The sequence below is a fragment of the Protopterus annectens genome, chromosome 8.part0 (assembly GCF_019279795.1).
Source record: "Protopterus annectens isolate FY-2018-M chromosome 8.part0, PAN1.0, whole genome shotgun sequence".
Classification (NCBI taxonomy): Eukaryota; Metazoa; Chordata; order Ceratodontiformes; family Protopteridae; genus Protopterus; species Protopterus annectens.
Genome location: NC_056741.1, coordinates 1,981,092,063 through 1,981,118,472, shown reverse-complemented (window position 1 = coordinate 1,981,118,472; position 26,410 = coordinate 1,981,092,063). Strand labels below are relative to the sequence as shown.

The 26,410-nt window shown below is 36.8% G+C and overlaps 1 protein-coding gene across 2 annotated transcripts in view; it reads left to right on the top strand.

The window, feature by feature from the left end:
- The window catches only part of CNGB1 (cyclic nucleotide gated channel subunit beta 1), a 734,247-nt gene that overhangs the window by 547,879 nt on the left and 159,958 nt on the right, over window positions 1-26,410 (top strand). For both annotated transcript variants that reach the window (XM_044081527.1, XM_044081526.1), the window contains exon 15: window positions 12,169-12,328. In XM_044081527.1, the coding sequence (XP_043937462.1) occupies window positions 12,169-12,328 (160 nt within the window). The remainder of the gene's footprint in view (window positions 1-12,168; window positions 12,329-26,410) is intronic.

Genomic DNA, 26,410 nt, shown 5'->3' with positions numbered 1-26,410 from the left:
GTTCATAACTTCATAATTGGTACGGTGTCAGGTAGAAAAAAAGATCAAGAAATTCTAATTCTATTAAATAAAGGTCATTAATGGTTTCTCTAACCCAGTTATCTAAACTCATTTTAAATGTATTTAAGCTTTCCAATGTGCTAATCTTCATTGGTATCTGGTTCCAAAGTGCAGGTAACTTTAAGGTAATAAATGACTACCTCATCCTAGTGTTAAATGGATTCATATGCGATTTTAAATTATTATAACTTAATGACATTTTGCTATGATACTGATCTTTGCTTAAACATAACTACAAATATGAGTCATGAAAACCCATGTGAGTCAATTTTAATGTACTTCTTACATAACAATAATCTGGACTAAATAAATTTAAAAACTTACAACATTCACAATATTTCATATATTTTATAGTAAATCTTCTTTGCAAGCTTTCAGTGCTTTTTAAATGACTCTTATTATAAAGACAAAAGCCTTGTTATATTCTAAAGTTGCTTTAATGCAATTGTGTATAAAGCAGTTAAACATCTACAAGCCCAAGTGATAACACTTTTTTATTATAGCTCCAAGCTGACACATTGCTTTAGATCTGATGTCAGACACAAATTATTTAAAAACAAAATTTGTTGGATATCAAAATAACCAAGTCTTTTTAAGTATCAACTACCTTTAATGCCGCTTCTGAAAGATAAATAGGTCTTACCAAAAACATCATTGCACATATATCTGAATTCCTGTCCATTATTATCAGCCCAGTTAGTAATTTTGAACAAATATTTATTAATAATGTTTTTTTTTATCATTATCATTGTCATTTGTAAACATAAATCCAATTTTAAATCGTCTTTGTACTTATTAATCTAAAAGTACTTATTTTTATGAAGTGTATAAAATACAGTGTTAAATAAAATAGGACCCAAAATAGATCCCTGTGGCATGCCTATTCTTATAGGAAGTAACTTGAGAGTTATTACCAAGAATTGTCAATGATTGAAATCTTCCTGTTACCCAAGCATTATCAATCTAATAATAAAAGGATCACTATCAGCATTAACCATTGCCCTGTAATTTGTTAAATAAGACAGTGAATCTAATGCTTTAGCCAAAGGTAAATAAACAACACCAACTGATATACTATTGCCCAAGGCCAAGGGGATTTGTGCATTAAATTCAAGAAGACTATTCATACTATATCTCCCTTTATGAAAACTATGATGCTGTATATCTCATAATTCTAATTTATTATTTACATCAATAAGATCAGTTATACATGTTTACAAAACATTTGTCAGTATCAGAAAAAGATATTGCACTATAGTTTAAATTGTCCTTTTTATTTCCTTTTTTATAAATTAGTGTAACATAAGAAACTCTCCAAACATTTGGAAGAATTCCAGTATATAAAAATGTTATTGAATATTATAGTTAATATAGAAGCAATAGACTGCTTTATGTTATATAATAAAATAGGAGGAATTTTATCTTGTCCCACAGAGGCATTTTTTTCATACATGACAAAGCTTTTAAAACAGTTGTATGAGTAATAGTCAGACATGCAATATTACTCATATCTATCCATCCAACTCCTAATACTTGAGATGTCTTACCTGTACAAGTACGTGCAAAAAATTATTACATTTATTAGCAATGGGATGGGAATCATTTATTACATTACCATTCACTTTAATTGAGCTAACAACATTAATTTGTCTAGTGTTTCTAGTAATTTTTTTTTAATATTATGTTTATCTTTAACTAAGTTTTCTTCATAAATTGAATGACATTCAACAATTTTAATTTTGACTGCCTATTAGTCTTATTTAATCCCTTTTTGTTTGAATTATTGGGATATTTCCTGTAAGCATTTTTATAAATGTTTTTCAGTTCTTTAGTTCACCAAAATGGTAAAGTTTTCTGATTCTTATTGAGCTTAATATTAACGATATTTTTCTAAAGTTAGATAACCATATTTTATATCTTTTTAATGCATTCAAACAGTCTTATTGAGTATTTCACACACCAGCTAACTATCTTACAAGATTAAATCATTTAACACTAGAAGTTATGGAGGGAATATATCTTATCTCAAAAGTTACAGATTTATGATAAAAAGAACCTCAAGGAACTGCTATGCTCATATCATATATTATATTTCCACAATTTATAACAACAAGATCCAATTTATTATTTCTATGAGTACTGTCTTCTACCAGTTGTGGTAATCCATGATATAATATTATATCAAGAAACCTCTTGGAGTACTACTATTTGCTGAAAATGAATGCCAGTTTATACTAGGGTTATTAAAAAACAGAATTGGAATTGTTCATCCTCTATTAAGGTTTCCAATCTATTTAAACATTGCCAATGTATTGACCTATCTAAATTTGAATGACAATAACATAGAACATTTCTTAAAGAACTATCATAACTGACTTGATCAACAATGAAATGCTCTAACAATTTACGATGAGTACTATCCTTCAGCATAAAAACAATGGCTATCTCTCCTCTGCTACTTTCCTAGACCTATCTAAAGCATTTGACATGGTCCCACACAAACAACTTATCTCTGTCCTCAATAATCTATCCTTCTCACAATCAGTCACCGACTGGTTTCAGAGTTACCTGACTGACCGCCAACAATCCGTTGTATGGCAGAATGACATATCTCCCCAACTACCTGTCTCCATAGGGGTTCCCCAAGGATCCATCCTTGGACCCCTACTCTTCTCTGTTTTCACCAATAATCTAGCCTCTGCCACCAAACATGGCATACTCATATAATACGCAGATGACTCAACCATCATCTGCTCAGCCCAGTCCCTACCCAAACTGCAAAAAGTCAGACAGGAAGCCTTTTCCTCTGTTGAAACTTGGTTATCCGATGCCCAATTAATACTCAACCCAAACAAAATTAAACTACTCATCTTCCAACCCACCAAACATACTCAAAACAACTCTCACTTTAACATCACAGCAAAAGACAACACCACTATATACCCAACTGAACACACCAAATTGCTAGGAGTGGAAATAGACAATAAACTAAAATTTGACATTCACATATCCTTGACCATAAAAAAAGTCCACAAAAAACTAGGAGCACTATACAGAAATAAGCAACTTCTCACCAAAGCAGCAAATATTTCAATAGCAAATTCTCACCTTATCTCCACCCTACTTTATGCCTGTCCAATATATACCAACCTAAGGCAATGCGATCTAAACAAGCTAGAGACCTGCTACAACAAAATCGCCAAATTCGCCAAAGGGGCATCCTACCCTAGTCGCCACTGTCTCTGACTTGCTGAACTGGGATGGCTTGAACTCCCTCACCTCCTTCAGTGGTATCAACTCGCCCACAAACTAGTAAATCATCCACTAAATGTCCCATCCCTCCAGAATCTGCTCCAACCCTATCGCACCACCAGACCACTAAGATCCAGCAACAAAAATCACTTGCAGATCACTAAAGCCAATAACTCTGCTGGTGAAGCACTATTCTCTTACACCATAGCCAAATTATGGAACTCCCTCCCACCCACAATTACCTCCATACCATCATGCACCCACTTCAAAACTTTACTAAAAGTGCATCTAAAAAAATGCTGGCTATGCCCTTGCAACTCCCACTATAATATCACCCTCCCCATCCAACCACTACCTTTCTTTCCACTGCACTAACTACTTTGATTATAGCAAGCTCAGATGCTCATAAGCCAGTACTTATTATACAGCAGGAACTTCTTCTTGTATCATTTGTTAATGTGTTATGTATTTCACAGATAAAGATTCTAGTTGTCTACTGATGTACTATGTTCTTCATCTGTAAATATGTTGTAAGTAATTGCTATCTAAATTGTTAATCGCTATGTAATCCAATGTAACTACTGTTTGTTTATTTTAACTGTGGAGCTTTTCTCCCCGGGCCTCTGCTGAAAATGGACCTACGTCCAATCGGACACTTCCGGTCAACAAATATAAATAAATAAAATAAAAATAAATAATAAAGATGACATAATTTTCTCATGTGTCAGTAAGAGGACTCCACCACCTCTAGAGTCATCTCTAATATATTCATATTTAACATAACCTGAAAAAAAACAAACTTGGTATTCTATGATTCAGTTACTGCTGCAATTTTATAATTCTTAGCATGTAACATGTAACACATCATTAAGTTTATGGCACCTATTTCCCAAAATTTGAGCATCACAGTAGCAACACTTTATAAAATTAGCAAATTGTATTCTTACAGTTGGGTTGATCTCAAAAAATGATTTAATAATAAAAAAGACTTAACTGCCACCTACAGTTGCAGCAACATATTTACTTAAATGAAAATTGCCATATGAAAACATCCTATAATCATTCACACATTCTTCCTAGTGTGTAACCAGTCCAGTATTATAAACATAGCATAAGTAATGCAACTAGGTATTGGAAATATGTGTGTTAATATATACAAAGTCATTCCAGGGGGGAAAGGAGTAATCTCACTTAAAATCATATTACAATTGCCACTCTTTGAAAATGTAATAAATGTTAGAACAACATTCTTCAAATGGTTCAAAGGAATGATAAACAAAACGTTAGTCCCCACATGTACAAATATTGTATTTTGGTTTTACTTTTAACAATCTAAAAAACTGTTCCTGTATATCAAATAACTTCAGTTCAGGTAACACACTGGTTGTCATGGAATCCTTATTTATTTTACATAAATTAAGTATGTAGGGTTTGTATAGGGAGTCACTCAAAATTAATTCTTCTGTCAGCAGCAGCAGTAATATCAGATGTTAAGTTGTCAAACTCGCCTTCATTCTTGCTGGATGGGATCGGCTCCGACTCGGCACTTGCTAAGCTCGAGAGCTAATTTTACCAGCTCGAGGCAACCCTCTATCCCATGATGCAAGGCGTGACTACCCCAGATCTCGTTTGCCGCTTCGCGAAGAGGTCTTCTTTTACCATCTCAGGTAAAGTTTAACTATTTGTACTAGATTTTAGTCAAAAAATTTCCCTTTTTATCCACTGTGTTGAGAAGCTCTCAGACTTTGGCAATGGGCAATCTCCTCTCATCGGTTTCTGATAGCAACGCATATCCCCGGGAAATCCAACCTCTTAGCGGACAGGCTGAGCAGAGCTATTCTCATGCCACACGAGTGGTCTCTCAAACAATCGGTAGTGGACGAGATTTTTCAGAAGTGGGGCGTCCCTTGCTGCGACCTTTTTGCTACACCCCAAAACAGCAAATTCCCAGACTTCTTCACCCTCTTTCCTCTACCAGGCCATCCCCTGAGAGACGCTCTAACCCAGGACTGGCCCCGGGGACTTCTTTATGCCTTTCCTCCATTCCCACTGATACCTCAAGTGATTCAGAAAGCTACCGTATTGAGAGCCAAGTTAATTCTCATTGCCCCTTACTGGCCTCGACAAATTTGGTTTCCGTCCCTGCATCGTCATCTCTTGGTGCAGCCTTGGCATCTGGACCCAATTCCAGATCTTCTGACCCACCAGTCGGGTCAACCGCACCGGTCCATTCCTTCCCTCAACCTCACCGCTTGGTTGCTCCACTTCCTTCCTTAGCCAGGCTTCCTATGATCTCTAACCCCGTTAGAGATATCATAGTAGCTTCTCTAAAGTCCTCCACCAGAAGGATTTATGCTAGTAAATGGCAACGTTTTTCCTTCTGGGCAAAGTCTAGAGACATAGACCCCTTTACTGCTCCAGTGCATTCAGTCTTGGACTTCTTAGCTGATATTTTTCAATCAGGTTCTTCTTCCTCTACAGTTAAGGTCCAATTGGCAGCAATCTCAAATTTTCATGTTGGCTTAGCGGATCAAAACATAATGTCTCACAAGCTTTGCAAAGCCTTTCTGAGAGGGATCTTTCTCCTGAAACCTCCAATCAAAGATCCACCTCCGCAATGGGATTTGAATTTAATGCTAGCATCCTTTATTCTACCCCCCTTTGAACCGGCTGCTAAATGCTCATTAAAACTTCTTTCCTGGAAGACAATCTTTCTGGTTGCTGTCATTTCAGCCAGGAGGGTGTCTGAACTTCAGGCTCTCTGTGTCCGTTCCCCATACTTGGTTTTCCACAAAGATAGGGTATCTTTAAGAACTAATCCATCTTTTTTGCCCATAGTTGCTTCCCAGACGAATATTAACCAATCTATTGATTTGCCAGTTTTTTTCCCTAATTATTTTGACAAAGCTGAACAAAAACTTCATTGTTTGGATGTCCATTGTCAACTCAGATATTACTTGGACAGAACTAAACAATTCAGAAAATCTGATCAACTGTTTCTTTCTTATGCAGAAAACAGAAAAGGTCTTCCAGTCTCCAAGGTGACCTTATCCAGATGGCTGTCTTCTATCATTTCTTATGTTTATCTTCTTAGGGGCAAGCAACTGCCCTCAAAACCAAAAGCACATTCTACCAGGAGCCTAGCCACTTCCACAGCATTTCAGGATAGGCTACCTATTGACACTATTTGTGCGGCAGCCACTTGGGCCACTCCTCACACCTTTGTCTCTCATTACAAATTGGACTTGGCCTCCAGGGACAGGGCTAGGTTTGGTTCCACAGTTCTCAAGAGTCTGTTCCATTGCACCACCCAGGATAGAGGTGCTAGGGACACGGTCCATCCAGCAAGAATGAAGGCGAGTTTGACAACTTAACATTTAGAAGTTATGTACCTACCATAACGTTCCATGTTAGTTGTCTTCTCTCGCCTTCTTTCTTGCGTCCCTCCCTCCTTCCCCCTAGCCTGGACAGACCTTGAAGTTGTACTCTTCTTGGGGTATGGTTCATTCTTTCCATGGGCTCCCAGTAGGAAGTGTCACTACTCTTAGTGGTTATTGGCCTTGTTTCTTTCCACATTTAGGTTCTCTTCTTCCTTTATCGGAAGAAGGTTGCTGGCAGGGTTTTTTCATAGCTACCAAATGAGATCTGGGGTAGTCACGCCTTGCATCATGGGATATAGGGTTGCCTCGAGCTGGTAAAATTAGCTCTCGAGCTTAGCAAGTGCCGAGTCGGAGCTGAGGATCGGCTCCGAACCCATCCAGCAAGAAAGAAGGCGAGAGAAGACAACTAACACGGAACGTTATGGTAGGTACATAACTTCTAATTTTATCCTACATATAAACTGATGTTTATATGTTGGATAAAACTGGTATTACAGCTTTCTTGTGCCTGTGGCTACAAACGAATCTGAAATACCAAGCTGATATAATTATATATGTTTTTATTTTCACATTTACTGTAACTGTTTCAGTGATATTTAATAACTCTGTGCTGCATTTATTTATTATCACCATTTTTCTATCTTCATTGTTTTCTTGGTATTGTACTGCTCTTAGTTTGTTGATTCCCTTGCTTCTGTTCTGATTTCTGTCTCTATTTTAGTTACTACTGGTCAATAGCTTTTGTGTTTTTATCTGACTGGCCTCTGGGTTTAACTTATTAAAAGTCTTTTATCTTGCTGGTATAAAAGACTGACAAATTCTGCTCAGAGCTTCATTGTACCTGTGACTGCAAAAGCATGTAAAATACCAAGCTGATATAAGTATATAAATTATTTTGCATTTGCACTGTTTCAGTAATATATAATAACTCTGTGCAGCATTTATTTATTATCACTGTTTTTCTTCCTGCATTGTTTGCTTGTTATTGTACCATTCTTAGCTTGTTGATTGCCTTGCTTCTCTTCCGATATCTGTCTCCATTTTATTTTTCCAACCCATCTGCCTAACTGTTGTTGTTTGCTTAAAACTTGGTGGCTTTTGATTTGCCTGCCTCTACTATAAATTTGATATTGGACACTCCTCACAGTCCTATCGCAGGAGCTTATTCTATTGAGTTCAGTGAGATCATTTGGGAAGGCCCACCCCCCTTAGTTTCTTAACCTTAAATTATCTTCTGTTTTCTCCCTTACTACTCAAAACAATTGCACTTTATCTTGCTCCTTTTACTGTATTTGTATCTCTTCCTACTTTATTACTTTATTTTGCTTTTGCTGCTTGTTATTAAAAGTGTTCAATTGCATTTATTCTGCTGTATTTATTACTGCTTGTAGTAGTCTGATTGAATTGTAATTGCTATTCTAAGCCTCTTAGTTTTTGTTTAAGGACTTGGGCTTCAGGCCAGTTGTTTTACATTAAGAAGGTTTGCAGTCTATATTCTTGTGGAAGGAGAGGGTAGTCTCTGCCCTTCTGAGATGGGTATTGCTGGGTGAAGACTTATTGTGTGTTTGTTCCAGTTTAAGCACTTGGGTTCCAAACCAGTTTTTTTACATTAGGAAGATTTGTAGTCTAAACTCTTGTAGCAGGAGAGGATAGCCTACACTCATCTGAGTTGGGAATTGCTGGTTGAAGGCTCATTGTGTCTGTTATTCTGAAAGTGCCTTTGTTCTGGTTTAAGCACTTGGGTTCCAAACCAGTTATTTTACATTAGGAAAATGTTTGTGGTCTACACTATTTTGGCAGGAAAGGATAGCCTACACACTTCTAAACTTGGAATTTCTGGTTGAAAGCTCATTGTGTCCATTATTCTGAAAGTGTCTTAGTTCTGGTTTAAGCAGCTGGGCTCCAAGCCAGTTATTTTACTTTAGGGGAGTTGATGTCTAGACTCATGTGGCAGTAGAGTGTGGCTTACACCCTTCTAAGCTGGAAGTTGCTGGTTGCAGGTTTATTGTGTCTGTTATTCTGAGGTGTCTTATTTCTGACATATGCACTTGGGCTTCAAAACTAGTTGTTTTATATTGGGATGGTTTGTGGTCTAGACTCTTGTGTTGGGAGAGTGTGGCCTACACCCTTCTAAGCTGGGAACTGCTGGTGAACTGCTGCTTTATTTAAACTGCATTTTGCTGTTGTAACTGTGATTTTATGCACTTGAATTTCTAGTACTTCTGCATTTTATAGCATAGGCCAGATTTAGATTTGTTGTTTGGTATCTCTTGAGCATTAAAACCAGCTCTTCACTGAGATACTGAAAAATCTGAGACATCCGTTGCTTCCAACTAACTATAAGTGCCTGTTTTTGATCCTATATTGCACTTTAATTTGTATTTGCATTCTACTGTCTGAATTGTCTGAATTTTTTTTTTTGCCACATTTTACTGTATACTGTACTAGTTCAGCTGTAGCATAGCTGTAGCATAGCCCAGTTCCAAGTTTGCTGTTTTTGAGTCTGTTTTGTAACTTCTGAGCATCAAATTCAAGCCATCCTTGTTGGTGAAGGCCCTTCTGCACCCTTGTGGACAAAGAGTGCTGCCTGGGTCCCATCTAATCAAGGGTGATTGGACTAGAGCTCAGGAAAGATCATCCTTATTGGCTAGTTTGAGTTAAAATGGTTATTTCTTGTTTTATTTAAGCCCTGCATTTATGCTTGTTTGGATGTAGCACATCATTGTGCACTGCAGCATAGCGGTGGTTACTGTAGGTGGCTATAGATGCAAACATTTCACTTGTTAAATTTTCCCTTAGTACTTTGCTTGTGGTCTTCCAGAGTTTTTTTGTGGCTCTGCTCTACTGTGAGGTAGAACACTAAGCCTCAGAGGTACGAGCACACCTCTCACCCACTTGCCATTCCTAAGTGTGACCTCTTTTCCAGACCATATAAATTTATGTAACACAGACACTTCAGTGGCTTTACAAGAGATAACTAGAGAGAGCTGGAAGAAAAGATGAGATAAGTAGGGAAATACTGGTCTATATTATGAAAGCAAAAAACCCTACGAGCGAATACCAAAACATCGACCCCTATACCGTGAACCGCGAAAATCCCAAATGCACTAAACAGTGAAAAAAAAAATCGAACTGTCATAGTCAGTCAACCCCACCACTAGCTATATACTACCTACCCAAATAAAATAAATAAACCACAGACAAACACTAACCAAACCCTACTTCTATCCTAAAGTAAAGCACAAATCCCTACTTCTAACCTTACACTAAACCCCACATACACAACTAACTATGCACTATCCTTAACCTCTCCCTAACCCTAAGGTCCGTAACTACCACACACATCCCCTACATACACCCAAACAAAACAAATAATCCACATACATGCATTTAACAAAACCCTACCTCTAACCCTACACTAAATCTAATATACATTACTTATCTAAGCACTTACCTTAACCCGCACCCTATCCTAAACTCCGTAACTATCCAACACTTACCTTATGCAGCTAATCCACAGATGGGCCAACTATGGAAATTCGATATTTCCATTTTAGCGGTTTTCGACTTTCGATCTAAGTCTACTTCACGCTATACTGTTTGACATTTACGTATTCACGTAAACGTCTTTTCGCTTTCCTAATATAGACCCGAGAAATACATGAATTCAACACAGATAATGAGACAATTCATAATTGAGAAACGGATTATTAATAAGTTGACAAAGACTGTCAGTTACAAGAAAGCAAATGTAGAGTGGTTAGTAAAGGAAGAAAGAAAAAAAAAACATACAAAGGAAGAGAAATATGTGTAAAGTTAAGAAAAATAGATATTTACAAGGTAGGAATGATTATTTTAAGGATTTGGACTTTGGTAACATTGTAAGTAAATAAGACCTTCAATAGTGGAACAGGAGATGGTAATAAGGTAACGGAGAAGAATGGAAGGTGAAAAAAAATTATAACTGAAAGAAGTGAAGGGATGAGATTGTTGCAAGTATGTGGAGTGAGAGATAACACTTTGGATAGAAGATGAAGGTGGAATGAAAGAGAGCAGTTAATTATAAGATAGGACCAGCCTGGTGCATGTCATGATCAGACCCTGGAATTAGGAATGTTCTTAAAGAAGTTTTGAATATGTGAAGTTTGGGTGATGACTTGATTGCTATAGCGAATGAGTTCCAGGATTTTACTACTGTGTTAGTGTATAGAGAGAGTGTCCTACTGAGTTTTTGGGGTTTGTGTATGATAAGCAGTTGTTTATCATTTGATCTTAAAGAATGTTGCAGGGTGTAAATTTTAGAGAACTGTGCTACAAGTGGGGCTGGCTTGAGGACTGTTTTATTATTTTTGGTGCTGTGATTAATTGTGTGTATGTAAGATGGTGAGACAGTTCTAACCAATTTAATTTTTTAATGGGGTATAGTGGTAGATTTGATTGTGTTTATTTGCAGTAAAGCTAGCAGTCTTGTTATAACATTGCCTGAGTTTAATTTTTAGAGAGTTTTGTAACTTTATAAGAACAGGTGCTCCATATTAAAATGGATGATAGTATGTAACTGTTAACTAGCGTTACTTTAGCATTAGTTGTGAGGGTTTTTTCTGTAGATCATTCTTAACTTTTGGTGTGCTTTTTAATTGCACTTAGATTATGTGGGTTGAATTTTATGCTGTCATCTATGATCATGCCAACTAATATGAGATATTACTTCAATGCCAATGTTATATAAGGAGGTGATTTTGAAGTTACTTTTGTCAAAACTATGTTTCTTGGGAGAAAACGGGAGTAGTTTTTAGGGTTAAGAAGTAATCGAGCATGTTAGAGCCAGCTTTCAATGGAGTTAACAGCTTTTTGTTTTATTTGTTGAAATGGTTTGGGCTTTCAGAGGAGCAAATGAAAGTAGAGTTATCTGTACATTGTATGAGAGAGATTTGGTGGGAAGAAACAAGAATGTTGCCTTGGAGTAGACCTGCAGTAATTGGCAGGAAAGGTGATAGGATATAGAGCCATTTAACAGATTTTGTCTGTCAGACATGTAGCTTCTGAATAAGGTGAGAGTGGAGTGTGACAGGCCAAAGGAAGCCTTAGATAGGTCTGGGAATAAACAGGATACAAATTTACCAGTATCCCTAGCTTTGATGATGGTGTCTAGGAAGGATATGAAGGCAGTGGTAGTATTATGTGCTAAGTGAAAACCATGTTGTGTGGGTGTCAAGAGATGTTGAAGGAGATATTGAAGAAGTTGTTTATGGATACATTTTCCAGTATTTTTCGAGGGGGGAAATAAGATGGTGATAGGCCTTAATTTGGTTATTCTTTTTGAGGTTCCCCCTTTCTGTAGTGGAAGTTATATGTGACTTTTTCCAGACTGAAGTAACATAGGATTCTTGTATCGACCTGCTTTGTTTTTATTTAATATGTATGCATTTCCCCTTCACAATGAACACTGAAAAATGCTTGTTCTTTTCTGCTACAGATGAGGGATGTTGTTGGAGCCGCTACAGCTGGGCAGACCTATTATCGAAACAGCATGGACAATACTATCAAATACATGAGCTTATACAGAATTCCAAAGTATGTCCAGAACAGGGTGAAGACCTGGTATGAGTACACATGGCAGTCCCAGGGAATGCTTGGTAAGAGTCAAGCTATTCATCTTATCTGACTTAACAATCCAGACAGTATATCTGAATCCAACAACATATAGCCTATAGCAGGATTTCAGAAAGTCTTTCAAGTTTGTGTTATAGCTTCACCAGAATAACATATGTTACAGATATATGTGTAATTATAGACATGGAGGCTGAACATGCATTTTTCACACTTTTTGCACAGAAAAACTGAAAAAAAATCTAGGTATTGCAGTGGCCAATATAGATATCTCATCATGGCACAGTCTCATCATTTCTGTAATTAACAAAAGACAAATCAAAAATAATGGAATTTGGAGTAAGGAATATATTTGTACATGTACTAAGGATTTGATTTTCTGAAACTAAGTCACCCAATGCAGGAAATAATCAGGTGTCTAAGAACTTGCAGCCTGCTCATGCAATGATCTCAGTGCCAGGCAATGTGTGCCATAACTGTGTGGTGCTCTGCCTGTTTCAAGATGACAGTCCATATAATACAGAAGATAGATAATAAAGATATAATAAGAAACAGACAAGAAAGACAAAACCTAGTCAGATGTTTTTCAGATTTACAAGAAGCAGCTAGGTAACGTCTGTATATTTTGATGACTTCAGGCATCATAATACGGCATCGTTGTATAAAAATAAGGACATTACAAAGAAGGGGAGTAATTTGTCTGCATTTTATAACACATTTTAGTTATGAAATCTTGCTGTTTAACCAGACCCAGGATAGTGAAACAAATTGTAAGATGGCAAGTGTAGTGCTAAGCTTCCAAAACAGAATCACATGCACACCTGGCTGGGATTCATAGGTGTAATATCTCAGTGTGTACTGCTGGTCAGTCCTTCCTAGTTTATTATGTCCAGTTCTGTGGATGATTTGTCTAAAATGATTGAATATTTTACCATTGATGATTTCTTCTGGTTTTACTATTGTTTCAAAAACTTAATTTAAAATAAGATTAGCCAAGTACAGTGAATCAGTTTTTTGTATTTAGATATAATATTCACATGAAAATTAATTTACTTTAATCTGTTGTCTTCTGGTAGGAAATCATGATTTTGAAAATCAAAGCAATGCCACTAGATCATCAAGAGCAGACCAATTTACAAGTTTATTGACCAAAAATGCTGTATCATATAATTCTGAAGAAGACCCATTTACCAGGGATGAAAGCATGTGTTTTATATGATACAGCATTTTTGGTCAATAAACTTGTGAAATGGTCTGCTTTTGACAATTTAGTGGCTTTTCTTGGATTTGAAGTTTGTATTTAGCTGTAGTAATGTGCTAGACGTTAAAAGAATACAAATGGTAAGTGTTTTTGTGGGCTGACCAAGCACCAGGGTTAAATGGAAATTTAAATCTAAAGTGTTTGTTGAAACTTAAAGTTACATGATTGTCTTAAACATGATAAGACATTATTGGCAAATATATTTTTATTGTTATTTTTGTATTTAATTGTTTGATGCATTTTTATTTTTATTTTTGTATGTTCAAAGTTTCTCATTATGGGATATATGGTATGTGACTTTAAGGACTTTTAAGAGGATTAGCATGTTTCTTTAAAATGAAGTGATGTTCTAAAAGGAAGTGATGTAACATTTTAGAGAGCTATTTAAATGTGGAGGTTTTCATTTTTGTTTTTTTCTGAAGAAGTTCCACTTTATTAAAAAGGAACAAAAGCACTAAAACAATTGTGTAAGTTTTTTGTTTTATATATATATATATATATATATATATATATATATATGGATCTACTTCAGTAGATCGAACTTACATCGAACTCGTTAAAGTTCGAACACTGACATAAAACCACACAAAACCAAGAAACACAAAACTAAATGTCTATAGCAGGGGGGGCCTATGCCCCCACTGCACCCCCCACACCCCCCTTACTTAAATATACCAACTCCAAGAGCTCACTACATTGCAGAAATGGGAAATCTTCCCTTCCCTGCTCTGTACAGAGATCTCCATTCAGTCAGATTTTACTTTTACAAGTTCGAACATATGGTCTCGGTCATATGTGGTTCGAACTTATAAACATTCGATCTACTGAAGGGGACCCATACACACACACACACACACACACACACACACACACACACACACACACACACAAACACACAAACACACACACACACGCACACATATACATACATGAGTGCTACCATGGGTTCATTTAGTGCTTACATCTCTAAGTCAATGGGTTGCATTCAGTGGTTTCAGTCCATCGAGTTACGAATTCCATGAACTGTGACTGAGCTCGGTGAGATCCTGTATTTTATTTATTCATAGTTACTCTCGTTCACCCTCACTCTCTATTTTGCCATTTTTATTACTTAACTAATAATGTCCAATATTCACTGTCTACCACTCCTAATTTTGAGTGTCATTCATGTTTTATTTCTCTGAATGATTTTTACAAATCTTTTAACAAATGCTGTTAGACTTTCTCTCAAGTGCTTTTGAATTGTCATTTTGTGTAGTATGGTTATAAACAATTACTTTGTCTCATGATTGCCAATGTCCAGCTTATGCTGGACTACTTTGTATTATAAACTGATTTTTGGGTTTGTTATTGTTACATATCATATTAATATTAGTATTAGTTTTAGCTACTAGTATTGATATGAACTCAAAAATGTTCAAGTTTTTTGTTGGTGTTCTTTGTGGAACCACAATATGTTTCCATGCTAGTACTATTTGTTTGCCTTTTTTTGTTACTGTAAAAAGGTTGTGGCTGAAGAGGGTCCTTTATATCCAGTCCATCTACTTGCTGAAGATAAACATATTTTTTTCCAGATTGACTCAGAGAGTAGACTTCACAGAAAGCTAATCACCCTGGGCTGCATACATTTGTGCATAATTATATAAACAAGTTTCAGACAATTATGCTAATTAATATGCATTGTAATGAGTTACAGTGAATAGGGTGTCCTACTTGGGTAGAAGGTAGTATCTAAATGATCATTGCCAGAAAAATAGTTTGTCATAAAGTAAATGTTTTGCTACAAGTGGAAGTGATGGGTGGGGGGGGCTAGAAAGTTCTTGCTTTGTTTTCTGGGTCTCAGGGTTATGAAAGAAAATAATTGAAGTGGGATTGTCCTATTTTTTTTTAATTACTTAATATTGTTGACCAGGTTAGGTCCACTAAGCTTGTTTGTAGAACTGGGGAGTCTACCTCTACAAAGAGGCCAGTCAAAAGTAGAGTCCCTCAGGGACTGGTCCTGGGACTGCTCATTTTTGTCATTTACTTCTATGAAGTAAAGGCCTATATCAGTGGCCTCTGGCTGACTAAATCTGGAGATGATTGCAAATTAGAAGCAGTCATAGAATTCCCCATCATCACAAATCTTCTCCAAGAATGGCTGACACAGACAAATAACTGGTGTTCGAACAATGGCCTAAAACTAAATGCCAAGAAATGCATAATAGTGTCCTTTGGGAAGTCATCCATCCTTGCTAACTATCATATTGACAGCACACTCCTAAGAAATGACCCAATAGTCAGGGACTTGGGGACACACATAGACAGTAATTTATTTATTTACATTTGTTGACCGGGCTAGTCTAGTTGGATACATATCCCTTTTCAGTAGAGGCCCGAGGAGAAAAGCTCCAACATGAGTAAATTAATACATTCAAAATATTCTAAAAAAGACTAGTTTCACATTACAAAATAAGACATGAAAAAAAAAATCTAGCCTTTGACCATCATGTGTCTGCAGTACTGGAGAAATCATTCTATGTTGTGCAACTTATAAACAATGTTATGGCATCTAGGTCCAAGGAGGTCATTGTTCCACTGTATTCAACAGTCGGCAAACCTATCATTGAATACAGTGCCACCTTTGATATGCACCTAACCAGGCACATCCAACAAGTGGAATGTCCACAGAGGTTCCTCACTGAAAGAATATGGGGTGTAAGCAATATGTCCTTTGCATACCAACTCAAGGCTCTATACCTGTATTCTGTCTCCTACAAGCTGTTGAGGGGAGATCTATGCCTGGTATATAAGGCATTGTCAGATCTTACCCTGATGGACCCCCTGCAGATCCACAAAACAAACAGTAGCAGAATTACCAATTCCAAAGACTTAAACCTTGCCTGTGATATAAATAGGACCTACTGGAGAAATACTGTAGATATGTATCCCAGAGACTATGCCTTCTGTGGAACAGGCTCCCCATGCATATGAACAAGAGTTCTTCCCTAACCCAATTCATCTGTAATTTGGAAAACTGGATGGAGAACAGGAAATTAATCCCTGGTTTGGCACCTATGTCTCTAATGGACAGAGGCAGCCTGTAAATGGTTCATCTCCTAGGCCCTTGTTTGTAAATGTTACATCATCCAAGCCTCTGCTTATGTGTATCTAGGGTACCTGAACTTGTTGGAGAATTGGAATGCATGGCTAGGCATAAAAAAGCCATTGTTGTTGTTGTGAGCCTTAATACACACCCAGGAACCTATTGAGAGCCCTGAGGTTGTAATTTAGGTCATGACATCTGACAAATTCCCTTAATCCTGTTACTGATAACTGCCATATTATCGTTAGACTCTGCATAAGCTATCACCAAATTTGTCAGATGGGACCTTGCTTTAAAGTCTTATCCAAAATATGACACCTTAGAACTGCAACACAACCTAATGTGACACTGCATTGTCACTACTGGATTATAAATCCAAGCACCAGCTGCTGGAACAGAACACATAGCCTTCTTATTTGAGTGTGCAACCTGCTGAGCCACTAAGGAGAGAAGGAGATAGAAGCAGATGGAGGACACTAGATATGTATTAAGAAATCGAAGGGGGGGGGGGTTGAGAAATTTCCAGATATTAAAAGTTGTTTAGTTCATTAAAATGCTGGCAGCCTAGTCTGACATTCCCCAAGCAAGAAGATGAATTAGAATTGAAGTGGCAGTGTGTTTTTTGACCTAATGGAAGGGTGATAACAGAATTTCTCTCCAACAATCTTGAAGTTATAGAGAGAGTTTGAAGGAGATTGCATTGTAAGGGCTGCAATATCCTCCACTTACCCACTCATATGTGCAGTCACATAAGCTGTGAGTTTTGAAACTAGATGCAGTTTACAATAAAGACATTTGTCATGTAAGGCTATTCAGTTAAGTGGTGTATATCTAATCCCATGCCTGCTATCACTTTAGCCTCCTATGTTAGGTTGTGTTTAGTATGTCAAAATGGGTTGCCAGAGTTGAGGAGTGTGTTTCAAAAGTTCAACAGGAAAAGCAATGTGGCACTCTCAAATTGTTGCAGGATGTGCTGCCCAACAAACCTACACATCCAATCACTGTTACTCTCCAAAACACCTAAACTGGCTTGAATTACCCACCAGCTTCTTCCCTCTCAGTTCCAGATCATCCATTCTATCCTATACCAGCTTTCCTATTGCCCAGCACTATCCCCTCTCATCAACCAATATTCTCCCTCCAAACCTCTCCGAAGCTTTAACCAAGACCTACTACAAATCTACAAACCCAAGTCTAAATGTGGACGCAATATGTCCAACTATCACCCTACTATTGCCTGGAGTAGGCTCCCACTAGAAATCAGGACCCTTGCACATCCTAAACAATTTAAGACAGCTACCAAAGAGCACTTTAAAAGTCACTGGCCCTGCCACTGCACTCTCCCTCCTTAAACATCCCCTACCTCTCATACCTTAATCTACTTTCTGCCCTTAACTCACTCTCCTCACTAGCTCTCGCTGATCTTCCTTGACTACTCTTTCTACTGTCTTCTAAAATCTATTAAGCAAATCGCCTCAGAGAAACATTCTATTGTAATTGTCTTGCCTTCATGCAACTACATTATGATAAAACTGCATTTTTGTAACCACTTACCCCAAAAACTATATTCATCTTAATGACATAGTATTTCTTTTTATATATCTTGAAATAGTTTTGCTATACTCCTGATTATTGACACTGTATAACATTGTATTGCTACTTAATGCCTTGTAATAATCCTGTAACATTGCTGTTTAATGCTAATTTATAATGAAAATTATAAAATATCTTGTAGCTTTTCTCCCTGGGCCTCTGCTGAAAAAGGGCTCTTCAGCTCAGTTGGACAATCCCGGTCAACAAATGTAAAATAAATAAAATAATTAAAAAAATGTGCTGGGTCATATGTGGTCTGACAAAGTAACAGATTCTTTGCTGTTTCCTCAGCAATAAGGTGAGCCACAATGTTTTAAATATCAAGTGTTTCAGAAAGTGAGACATATTCAGAGAATGACCAGACGAAGTTGTGATTTGTATTTATTTATTTATTTATTTATTTATTTATTTATTTATTTATTTATTCTTGAATACATACAGACAGACATTTTTTACCAGGGGAGTGGGCATATCTAACAACCCTTTTTAGCCACTGACTAGGTATAAGACAATATTGTTATGCACATTTAAGAAATATTCAATTGCACACACAGCAAATTACCTTGTAGTAATGAGTATACATATTGTTAACTGTTATTTAATCACTGCATGTTAAGCATACTTATATATCAAGATACCTTTATTAGCATAAGAAGATGCATTAACTTGCATGTTGCAGCAGAATGAAAATTATGATATAATAATTTACACATGCAAGAGCATTTGCAATGTCATCAATATACAGAGTTGCTGTAGACATAGAAAATAATTGATATGAGGTCAGTGGTCACAGGGCTGTTAGTCATTATTGTTGCTAGTTTCTGGAAGTCTCAAACTTGAAATACTGATAACTAAGCAGAATGAGAACTAATCATCCATATTATTAGTGACCTCATATTAATTGGTTTAACTATTATTTGCCAAAACAACAGTTTTAATATTAAAAGAGTACTTATTACTTTATGACTGGAAAGTGACAAAAGGGTTGAATATGCCAGAATATACTTGGGTCACTGAGTGGGCATTTCTAATTGATCATTCTCATGGTATTGCAGTAGAATATCAGCTTATTTAAATAATCTATAAAACAGTGATGGAAAAAAGCAAAAAAAAACCAATCATGAAATGATGTATTATTAGTTATTTTTCATATTCTTGTGCTCTGTTCTGGGCCTTGCAAGGAGGAGTTAGAGCCAAAAAGGACATGAGTGTTGTTGAGTGGCAGACTGAAGTTCTTCTTGAAACTTCAATGACTGGTACACGTGGATTTAATACTATATACTCTCACATGTTTTTATTTAATTTTTTTTGACCACCTGTGGAGATGCAGGGAGTCTCTTCTGGGCCCCGCTGGACTTAATCCAAACCATCCCACTACCTGAGAGGAAACTGAGGCATCACTGTGCAGTATCACACTCATGGTCTCAGGGATTTTTTTTGTTGTTGTTGTTGTTGTTTCTACCCATTTCCCCACTCTGTCACCTTATATACAGTAATATAATACTGTTATAGCCTTGAATGGCTGTCAGTGCATGCCCCCATTATTTATAAGCATGGGATGCATACTGCACTATCATCACCAAGGCTTCAATCCCTGTTTATAACTCCTCACCTGGAGTAGGTCAGCCAGTAAAATCAGAAAAAACGTTGACCAGCAGACCATAAGGCACACAAAAAGGCAGAAAGCCTACAGTGCACAATCCAAACTGGTTTCGGCTTATATATCAAGCCTCCATCAGTGAAGAAAAGAAAACAATATTATTATTATTTATTAGTACACCATTGTCTGCTGGTCAACATTTTTTTCTGATTTGCCTTTTGAGACCTGGCAGTTGTCTTACCTGCAGGGACTGTGTTTTTTTGTCAGCCAGTAAAATACCACTTTTTTATCCTGTCCATTCAGGTCATCAAGCTCCAAGTTTACTAGTTCAATATAGGTCAAATGGGTTGCAGTCACAGTCTGTCGTTTATATAAGTGAAATAATATAACAGCATTCTATGATATAGATGAGAGTATAAGAACATTCTGGGCAGCACAGAGTTCATTCTTAACAGTGTCTAAAGTGATTTAGCTGGCTAGTTGTACATGTATGCCATTTCTTTCAGTATATATTCATAGGTTTACTTTAATATGAGAGCAAGCATTGGATACTTTACTTTATGGTGGGTATGAATCTTTCTTTGAGTGTTTGCTTTATTTCCTGCATGTACTGCTTCCTTGAAAAGACTGGCCTTGAAGTGTTACTTAAAGGATGCACTTTCGATGAGGTTGTTCCTGGTTACAGAGTCAGAGAGTTCCTGAATGTATATTAGATCATGTTAAGTTCTATTGTGGCCTTTGTGGTACAGTGGCAATATTTTCTTGTTTAAGAAGGGTATACATGGGCCAGGGAAAGAAAACATACCATGTTAAGGAGATTGCTGTCAATCGTAACAAGGAGTTGGGATTGCTCAGAAGACAGAAGTCAGATGAAACCAGCTATTTTTTTCCTGAGAGTGCTCATTGGGAGGGAGAGACAGGCAGACACAGTGTAATAAAAGTACTAAATTTGGTTGGCAATGCTCCGTATATTTTTATTTATTTACTTAAATATCCAAACATACAAATGTTGGTGTTAAAATGTTCCACAGGCAGAAATGCATATATAGCTATGCAATTGTAAAAATTATAAAATGTAAAAATAGAGGTAGTGCCCCCGAGAGTGTTTAAATAGATTCATCTGTGAAGGTGGTCTTCTAGAATCACTTAAAAGATGCCTTGGAGTCACACACTTAAAATCAAAGAAGATAGCTGATTCCAAAATACTCGGACAAGCCAGACAAAAGATAAACTATTGTATGTCTCAAGAATAGTCTTTGGAATAGCCATTGGTCCTCCACCTGATAACTGAGGCTTCCTGTCAGTTATAACAGCAGTCTCTAGCCAATCAGTCGTGGCTGGTACTGGGCCATGGATCATTTGGTTCCAGGCTGCACTGAAAGAATAAAATACTTTTTATGTCGGGTGCCCGACTGTTAAAAAAAGTGTATACGTGTATGTATGTGTATGAGTGCGTTTATGTTTCTAACTGTGTGTGTGAGTGAATGCATGCATGAAAGCAGAATGTATGTGTGTCTGAAAGCAGAAGAGACTGTGTATGTGTGTATGAGAGAGAGAGAGTGAAGAGTGAAATCAATTAAGCTGTTAGTTTACATTCGCTAAGCAGTGCTTTTGCTGTTTAGCAAGTGTAAAATAAAAATAAATGAAACCGAAAAAAGTGCGTGTGTGCGCGCACGTGTGTGTGTGAATACTTCTGTGTGAATACTTCTGTGTGTGTGTGTGAGTGAATGCGTGCACGAAAGCAGAAGAGACTGTGTGTGTGTGTGTGTGTGTGTGTGTGTGTGTGTGTGTGTGTGTGTGTGTGTGTGTGTGTGTGTACATGTGTGAGAGAGTGAAGAGTGAGAGTGATCCCTGGCAGCAGTTAAGAGGTTTGCATACTTCTCAACTATACCTCTCAAACTCTCCGCAGAAGAAATCAGGTCAGAGCCACAAATAACAGGGGACAAACAATAAAGACAGATTTTAAATATTGTTCTTATAAACTTAGAAAGTTGCTAAAACAACAAAGTTTCTATTAGCATGTATTATCTGAATAACATGAAGTCTGAAACTCAAATGCCTGTAATTATTTAATGACTTCAATCCCCAGTCATTTGCCAGAAAACTACACATTTTATGAGGATGAGACCAAACATGCGAGCCAAAAATCTAGACATTCTGCAAAAATCTGGACAGCTGAAAGGTATGCTCTGTTAACTCTTAGCTCAAGATATATATATGGGTCTAGGACTATTCACTGAAAGCACATTTTACTGAAAGTCAAATGACTGTGCACAAATCACTGAAAGCTGAAGTCACTGAAAACACAATTCACTGAAACACATTTCACTGAAAGTTATATATGGCCTTTTTCCCACTGTAGTGCTACCCTGGAGTTAGTATATATATAGTAAGGGGGGGTGGGGGGGGCACTGCCCCCCACATTGGGGGATGCAATATTGAACCATAAATTATCAATTTCCCAGATTTTTGCACCATAAGTAGTATAGCATTTTTAATGATAATTTCTCAGCATGTCTGGATGGATTTCTTTTTTTTTTTTTTTTTTTTTTTTGAAGGTTCGAATTATCAGTGTCTGCATTAATAAGGATGGAAAAGCTCTAATTGTTTGAGACTGATGCCCTGTGATTTGAGGCAAGATTGTACTAATCCTGCAAGACCTGCATTTATAAACACAACTTACTCAATATACCCAAATTCAGTCCAGTAAAAATATAAGATACTCACACCAGATGCACTGCACTACACTATAAGTAATTTTAGTAAAGACTGCCGCATGTTTGCAGTCTTACCTGCAAAGTAACATGTAGATCTCTCAGACTTTGCAAAACAAAAAACTATAATAAGAGGGACTGAATTGCACAGCCTTTCTACCACTCAAAAAAGTATAGCCAAACACTTCAGTATGGCAGAAATCTCAGTGAACCAAAAAGAAGTTGCCTTTTTTATGTGAGATTTCTATTTGGTATGCTGAATAAAGTACATGCAAATTAAGTTTATCCTCAAGAAGACAAGTTCTCCACCATCTTTGCTCACACTGCCATCTTAGCCTGTGCATTATATGTAGCTAATGATAAAATCATGGCTCATGCTGAGTGGGAGACTAGGTTGCACAAAAGTATGGATAACAGATTCCAGAACATCAGTCATGGCCACGTTGTAGGCAGTAACTGGTGATTTTAGGTCACCAGAAATGTCCTTCTTTAAAAATCAGGCCAGTAAACAATTCAAACATCACTGATGATGAGTCACACAATGTAATATTTGTTGATATGCATGCCTTGAAATATCCTGTATTTAAAAGGAGAATATTATTGTTGACACGCTTTTGGTACTTGTCATACAGAGCGGCTAGTTTATGACACCTCATGCTCTTGCTTCTGTAGGGAAAACCCCAAAGGCATTTACATATTGAGTACAACACCATCACTGTGACACTAGAAATAGCAACTTGCCAAGTTCTGTTGCATATCATTTTATAGAGATTCACTTTGAATATATTTCTGAATTACAATGCACAATAAAATTTATTTTCAATAGTTCTAACCTCCAGAGAAGACATCAGGTTAAATTATTTTTAGACAAGTTTGATGTGCTTTTTGTTTTAAAATGTAGAATTGTTTGCTTGAAGGTATGAATGCTTTCAGGACTATGATTGTGGTCCTTGTTACTGGTCTGTTGATATGTGTGTAAATACAAATCCACCGTATGTCTAGTACTGCTTTTGTAGACTTTACTGCTGACGTATGACAACACTAATAAAGCATTTTAGTGAGAATATAGGTATGTTTCATTTTATTTTCTAATATTTATAATGGGCCAGGTTAATATCACATGGTATCATCAGTAGGAGGCCTAGCTTGAAGTGTATGAGGTAATGACTGGAGCAGAAGATGGGTTGCCACCACTAAGTCATTGGTTTCCATACCCATTTAGAAGGCCACACCCAATGAGTGGCCAGTTTGAGGGCAGTAGTGATAAATTCTTGAGTAAAGATGAAATCTCTCTTAAATATTCAGATGTTCTGTTGTGAGTTTGTCTTCTAATTGGTACAAATATTAAAATTGCAGAAAAAAGCAAACAGCAACAGCATTCAAGCTGTAGATCAATAAAGATATCAGAGATCTCAAGCACAGCATCTCCATTGTAGCTGAGAATCAACAATTCACTGCTATGTAATATACACAAAAGCATTACAATTTCCAGCATTCATTATGGACAACTGTGGGACTAAAGAAAGACCTGCAAGAATGGATGTCTCTAAGTGTGATCCTAAGTTATGATCTAACTCGTTTTCAATAATAAACACCAGGTTGTCCATGCATAGCAAATCAGAAATAATGACTGGTTTGCTCTAAAATATTCAATCATTTAACAGGACTATCCTAGGCAGAAGTCCAAGTGGGCTAGTCATATCTATAGGGAGAATATGACAGTCCAGCTCCCATGGTACTACTCAAGGGAAGGTAAACCCCTGTTTCAGAGATATTTTAACCTCAGTTGGCACTTAATGATTTTAGGTCCATGCGGCACCTTAGCCTTCATCTCAGGACATTAGAAAAATGAGCACCTCTTGGCACACACCTAGTGGTTCATAGCCACACCCAATTTCATTCATCTAAGGATGATCAAGGGAATAGTTGATGGTGAGCCAAATGGGCAACGAGTGACAAGAAGATCCATGAGACAGATAATTCCCATTGAGAATCCATAATGAAATTGACATAAAATATCTAGAGTAATGAAATTCAGGGCAGATTTTGAAATAAGTTATAAAAACTTACTTAACCAGTACACCAAGAAAAATGAGGAATGTGATTGCAATTAGTTATCTACAGGTTAATACCTGAGCCTGATATATACAGCCAAAATGATGAGCCTCAGCTTATTCGGTATACAAAAAAAGGCTTTCTGTAGGATGGTTCTAGAATAGAACTACTGTAAACCACTATCACAATATGCCCTGTATGAATAAAAATAAATAAATAAATGATGTTCGTTTAAAATGTGTAAGCACACAGGAAGTTATGGAACATTAAATCCAAGTGTACAACCCACTAAAGATGTAACGCCAAAAGTGTACAATCCAGTAAATATGTAAAGCCACAATCAGTAAAAAAAAAAAAACTGTAGATAAGGATTTCTTTCACTGATGTTAGTTACCATTGAGCTATTATGTGACACTCTCTGTCTCTCTCTCTCTATGATTAACTGCAGTCAAATTCTCAAAAAAAAGAGAGAGAGAAAAAGATAAAGAAAGCCAACAGGAGAGAACCTCAGAAACTGTTAAATCATTCAGTCATCCCAGTTTTGACATTAAATGATAGCTCCAGTGAGTAGAGCAATGAATATACTGCAACAACCATCTGCAGTAGAAAGCCCAGCATCTTGCCACTTCTGCTTTCGAACCTAGTCTTTTGTAATAATCACAACCACCAAAAACACTGAGTGAATGGCAGGCCCTAATAGCACTGCAATTATTAACAGTGCAGCAACGAACTCCACAATAGCTCATTACATCAGTTCCCAGCCCTTCTAGACCATGACAACATCCAAAATCTCAATAATGAAGTAATCCAGGTGATGTGGCACTACAATAAGTTCGAACCCACTGCACCTGCTTGTTGGTAGCCTCCACAGGATCCACCAACAATAAGCTGGACAACAGCAAATTTTAGTCCCTCAAAGGTAATAACAATACTACAACTATTCCTCAGATTAATGCAGCATGCCAGAATGCCAGGATACTGAACTTATCAGAGGTAAGACCTAGAGGATACAAGTAACAAAACTCACCGAATCAAAAGTCTTATAATACAGTAAAACAATATTTCAAAATGTAAAACAAGTATATGCCTTCAAAGATAAATTATAAAGATTTTGAGAATAGTAACATTATTAACAGCGGCAGACATTCATTGCCATATTGCTAAGTAGTCATTCTTCAGAAGCTTTTGTATTTTTTTTTTTGTAAATAAGCCTGCAAACAAGCCATTTGAGGAATACCAGTGTTCAGTAAATATGTAAATAGCAAAGTTTGAGCAGCACTGTCAAATGCCTTTTTTTTTTTTTTTGAAGTAGATAAACACAGTTCAAGTGATCAGTATTTTCATATGCTATGTTTGATTTCTGGAGCCCAAAGTGCATTTAAGATGCTGTAACTATTGTTTACAATACCGTATTTCCAATCATAACCTATATGTTGCAAATTTATGACTTTTTAAGGATTTTTCTAATATAAAATTGAGATGCGGAACTAGTCTTTATAAGAAATGATACTGTTTGTTTTGGGAACTGGTACAGTCTGTGTGGTTTCTATAAATCTGTTAAGACTGGGAAGTAAGCAAGAAGTTGATTACATGAGCAAAGGTTTAGTTATGAACAATGTGGCTAGCTGCAAATCCTACACTGGTGGAGAAGGATAAAGCCCTGATTATGGCACAGGAGGCACAGATATGATTAGAAGCATGGCAGCTTGATTGTACACCTGGGATGACAGGCATACTCATTCTGGGGAGTGAAAGAGTGGGTCCTGGCTATCTCAGGCTGCCCCTACTGACCTAATTACT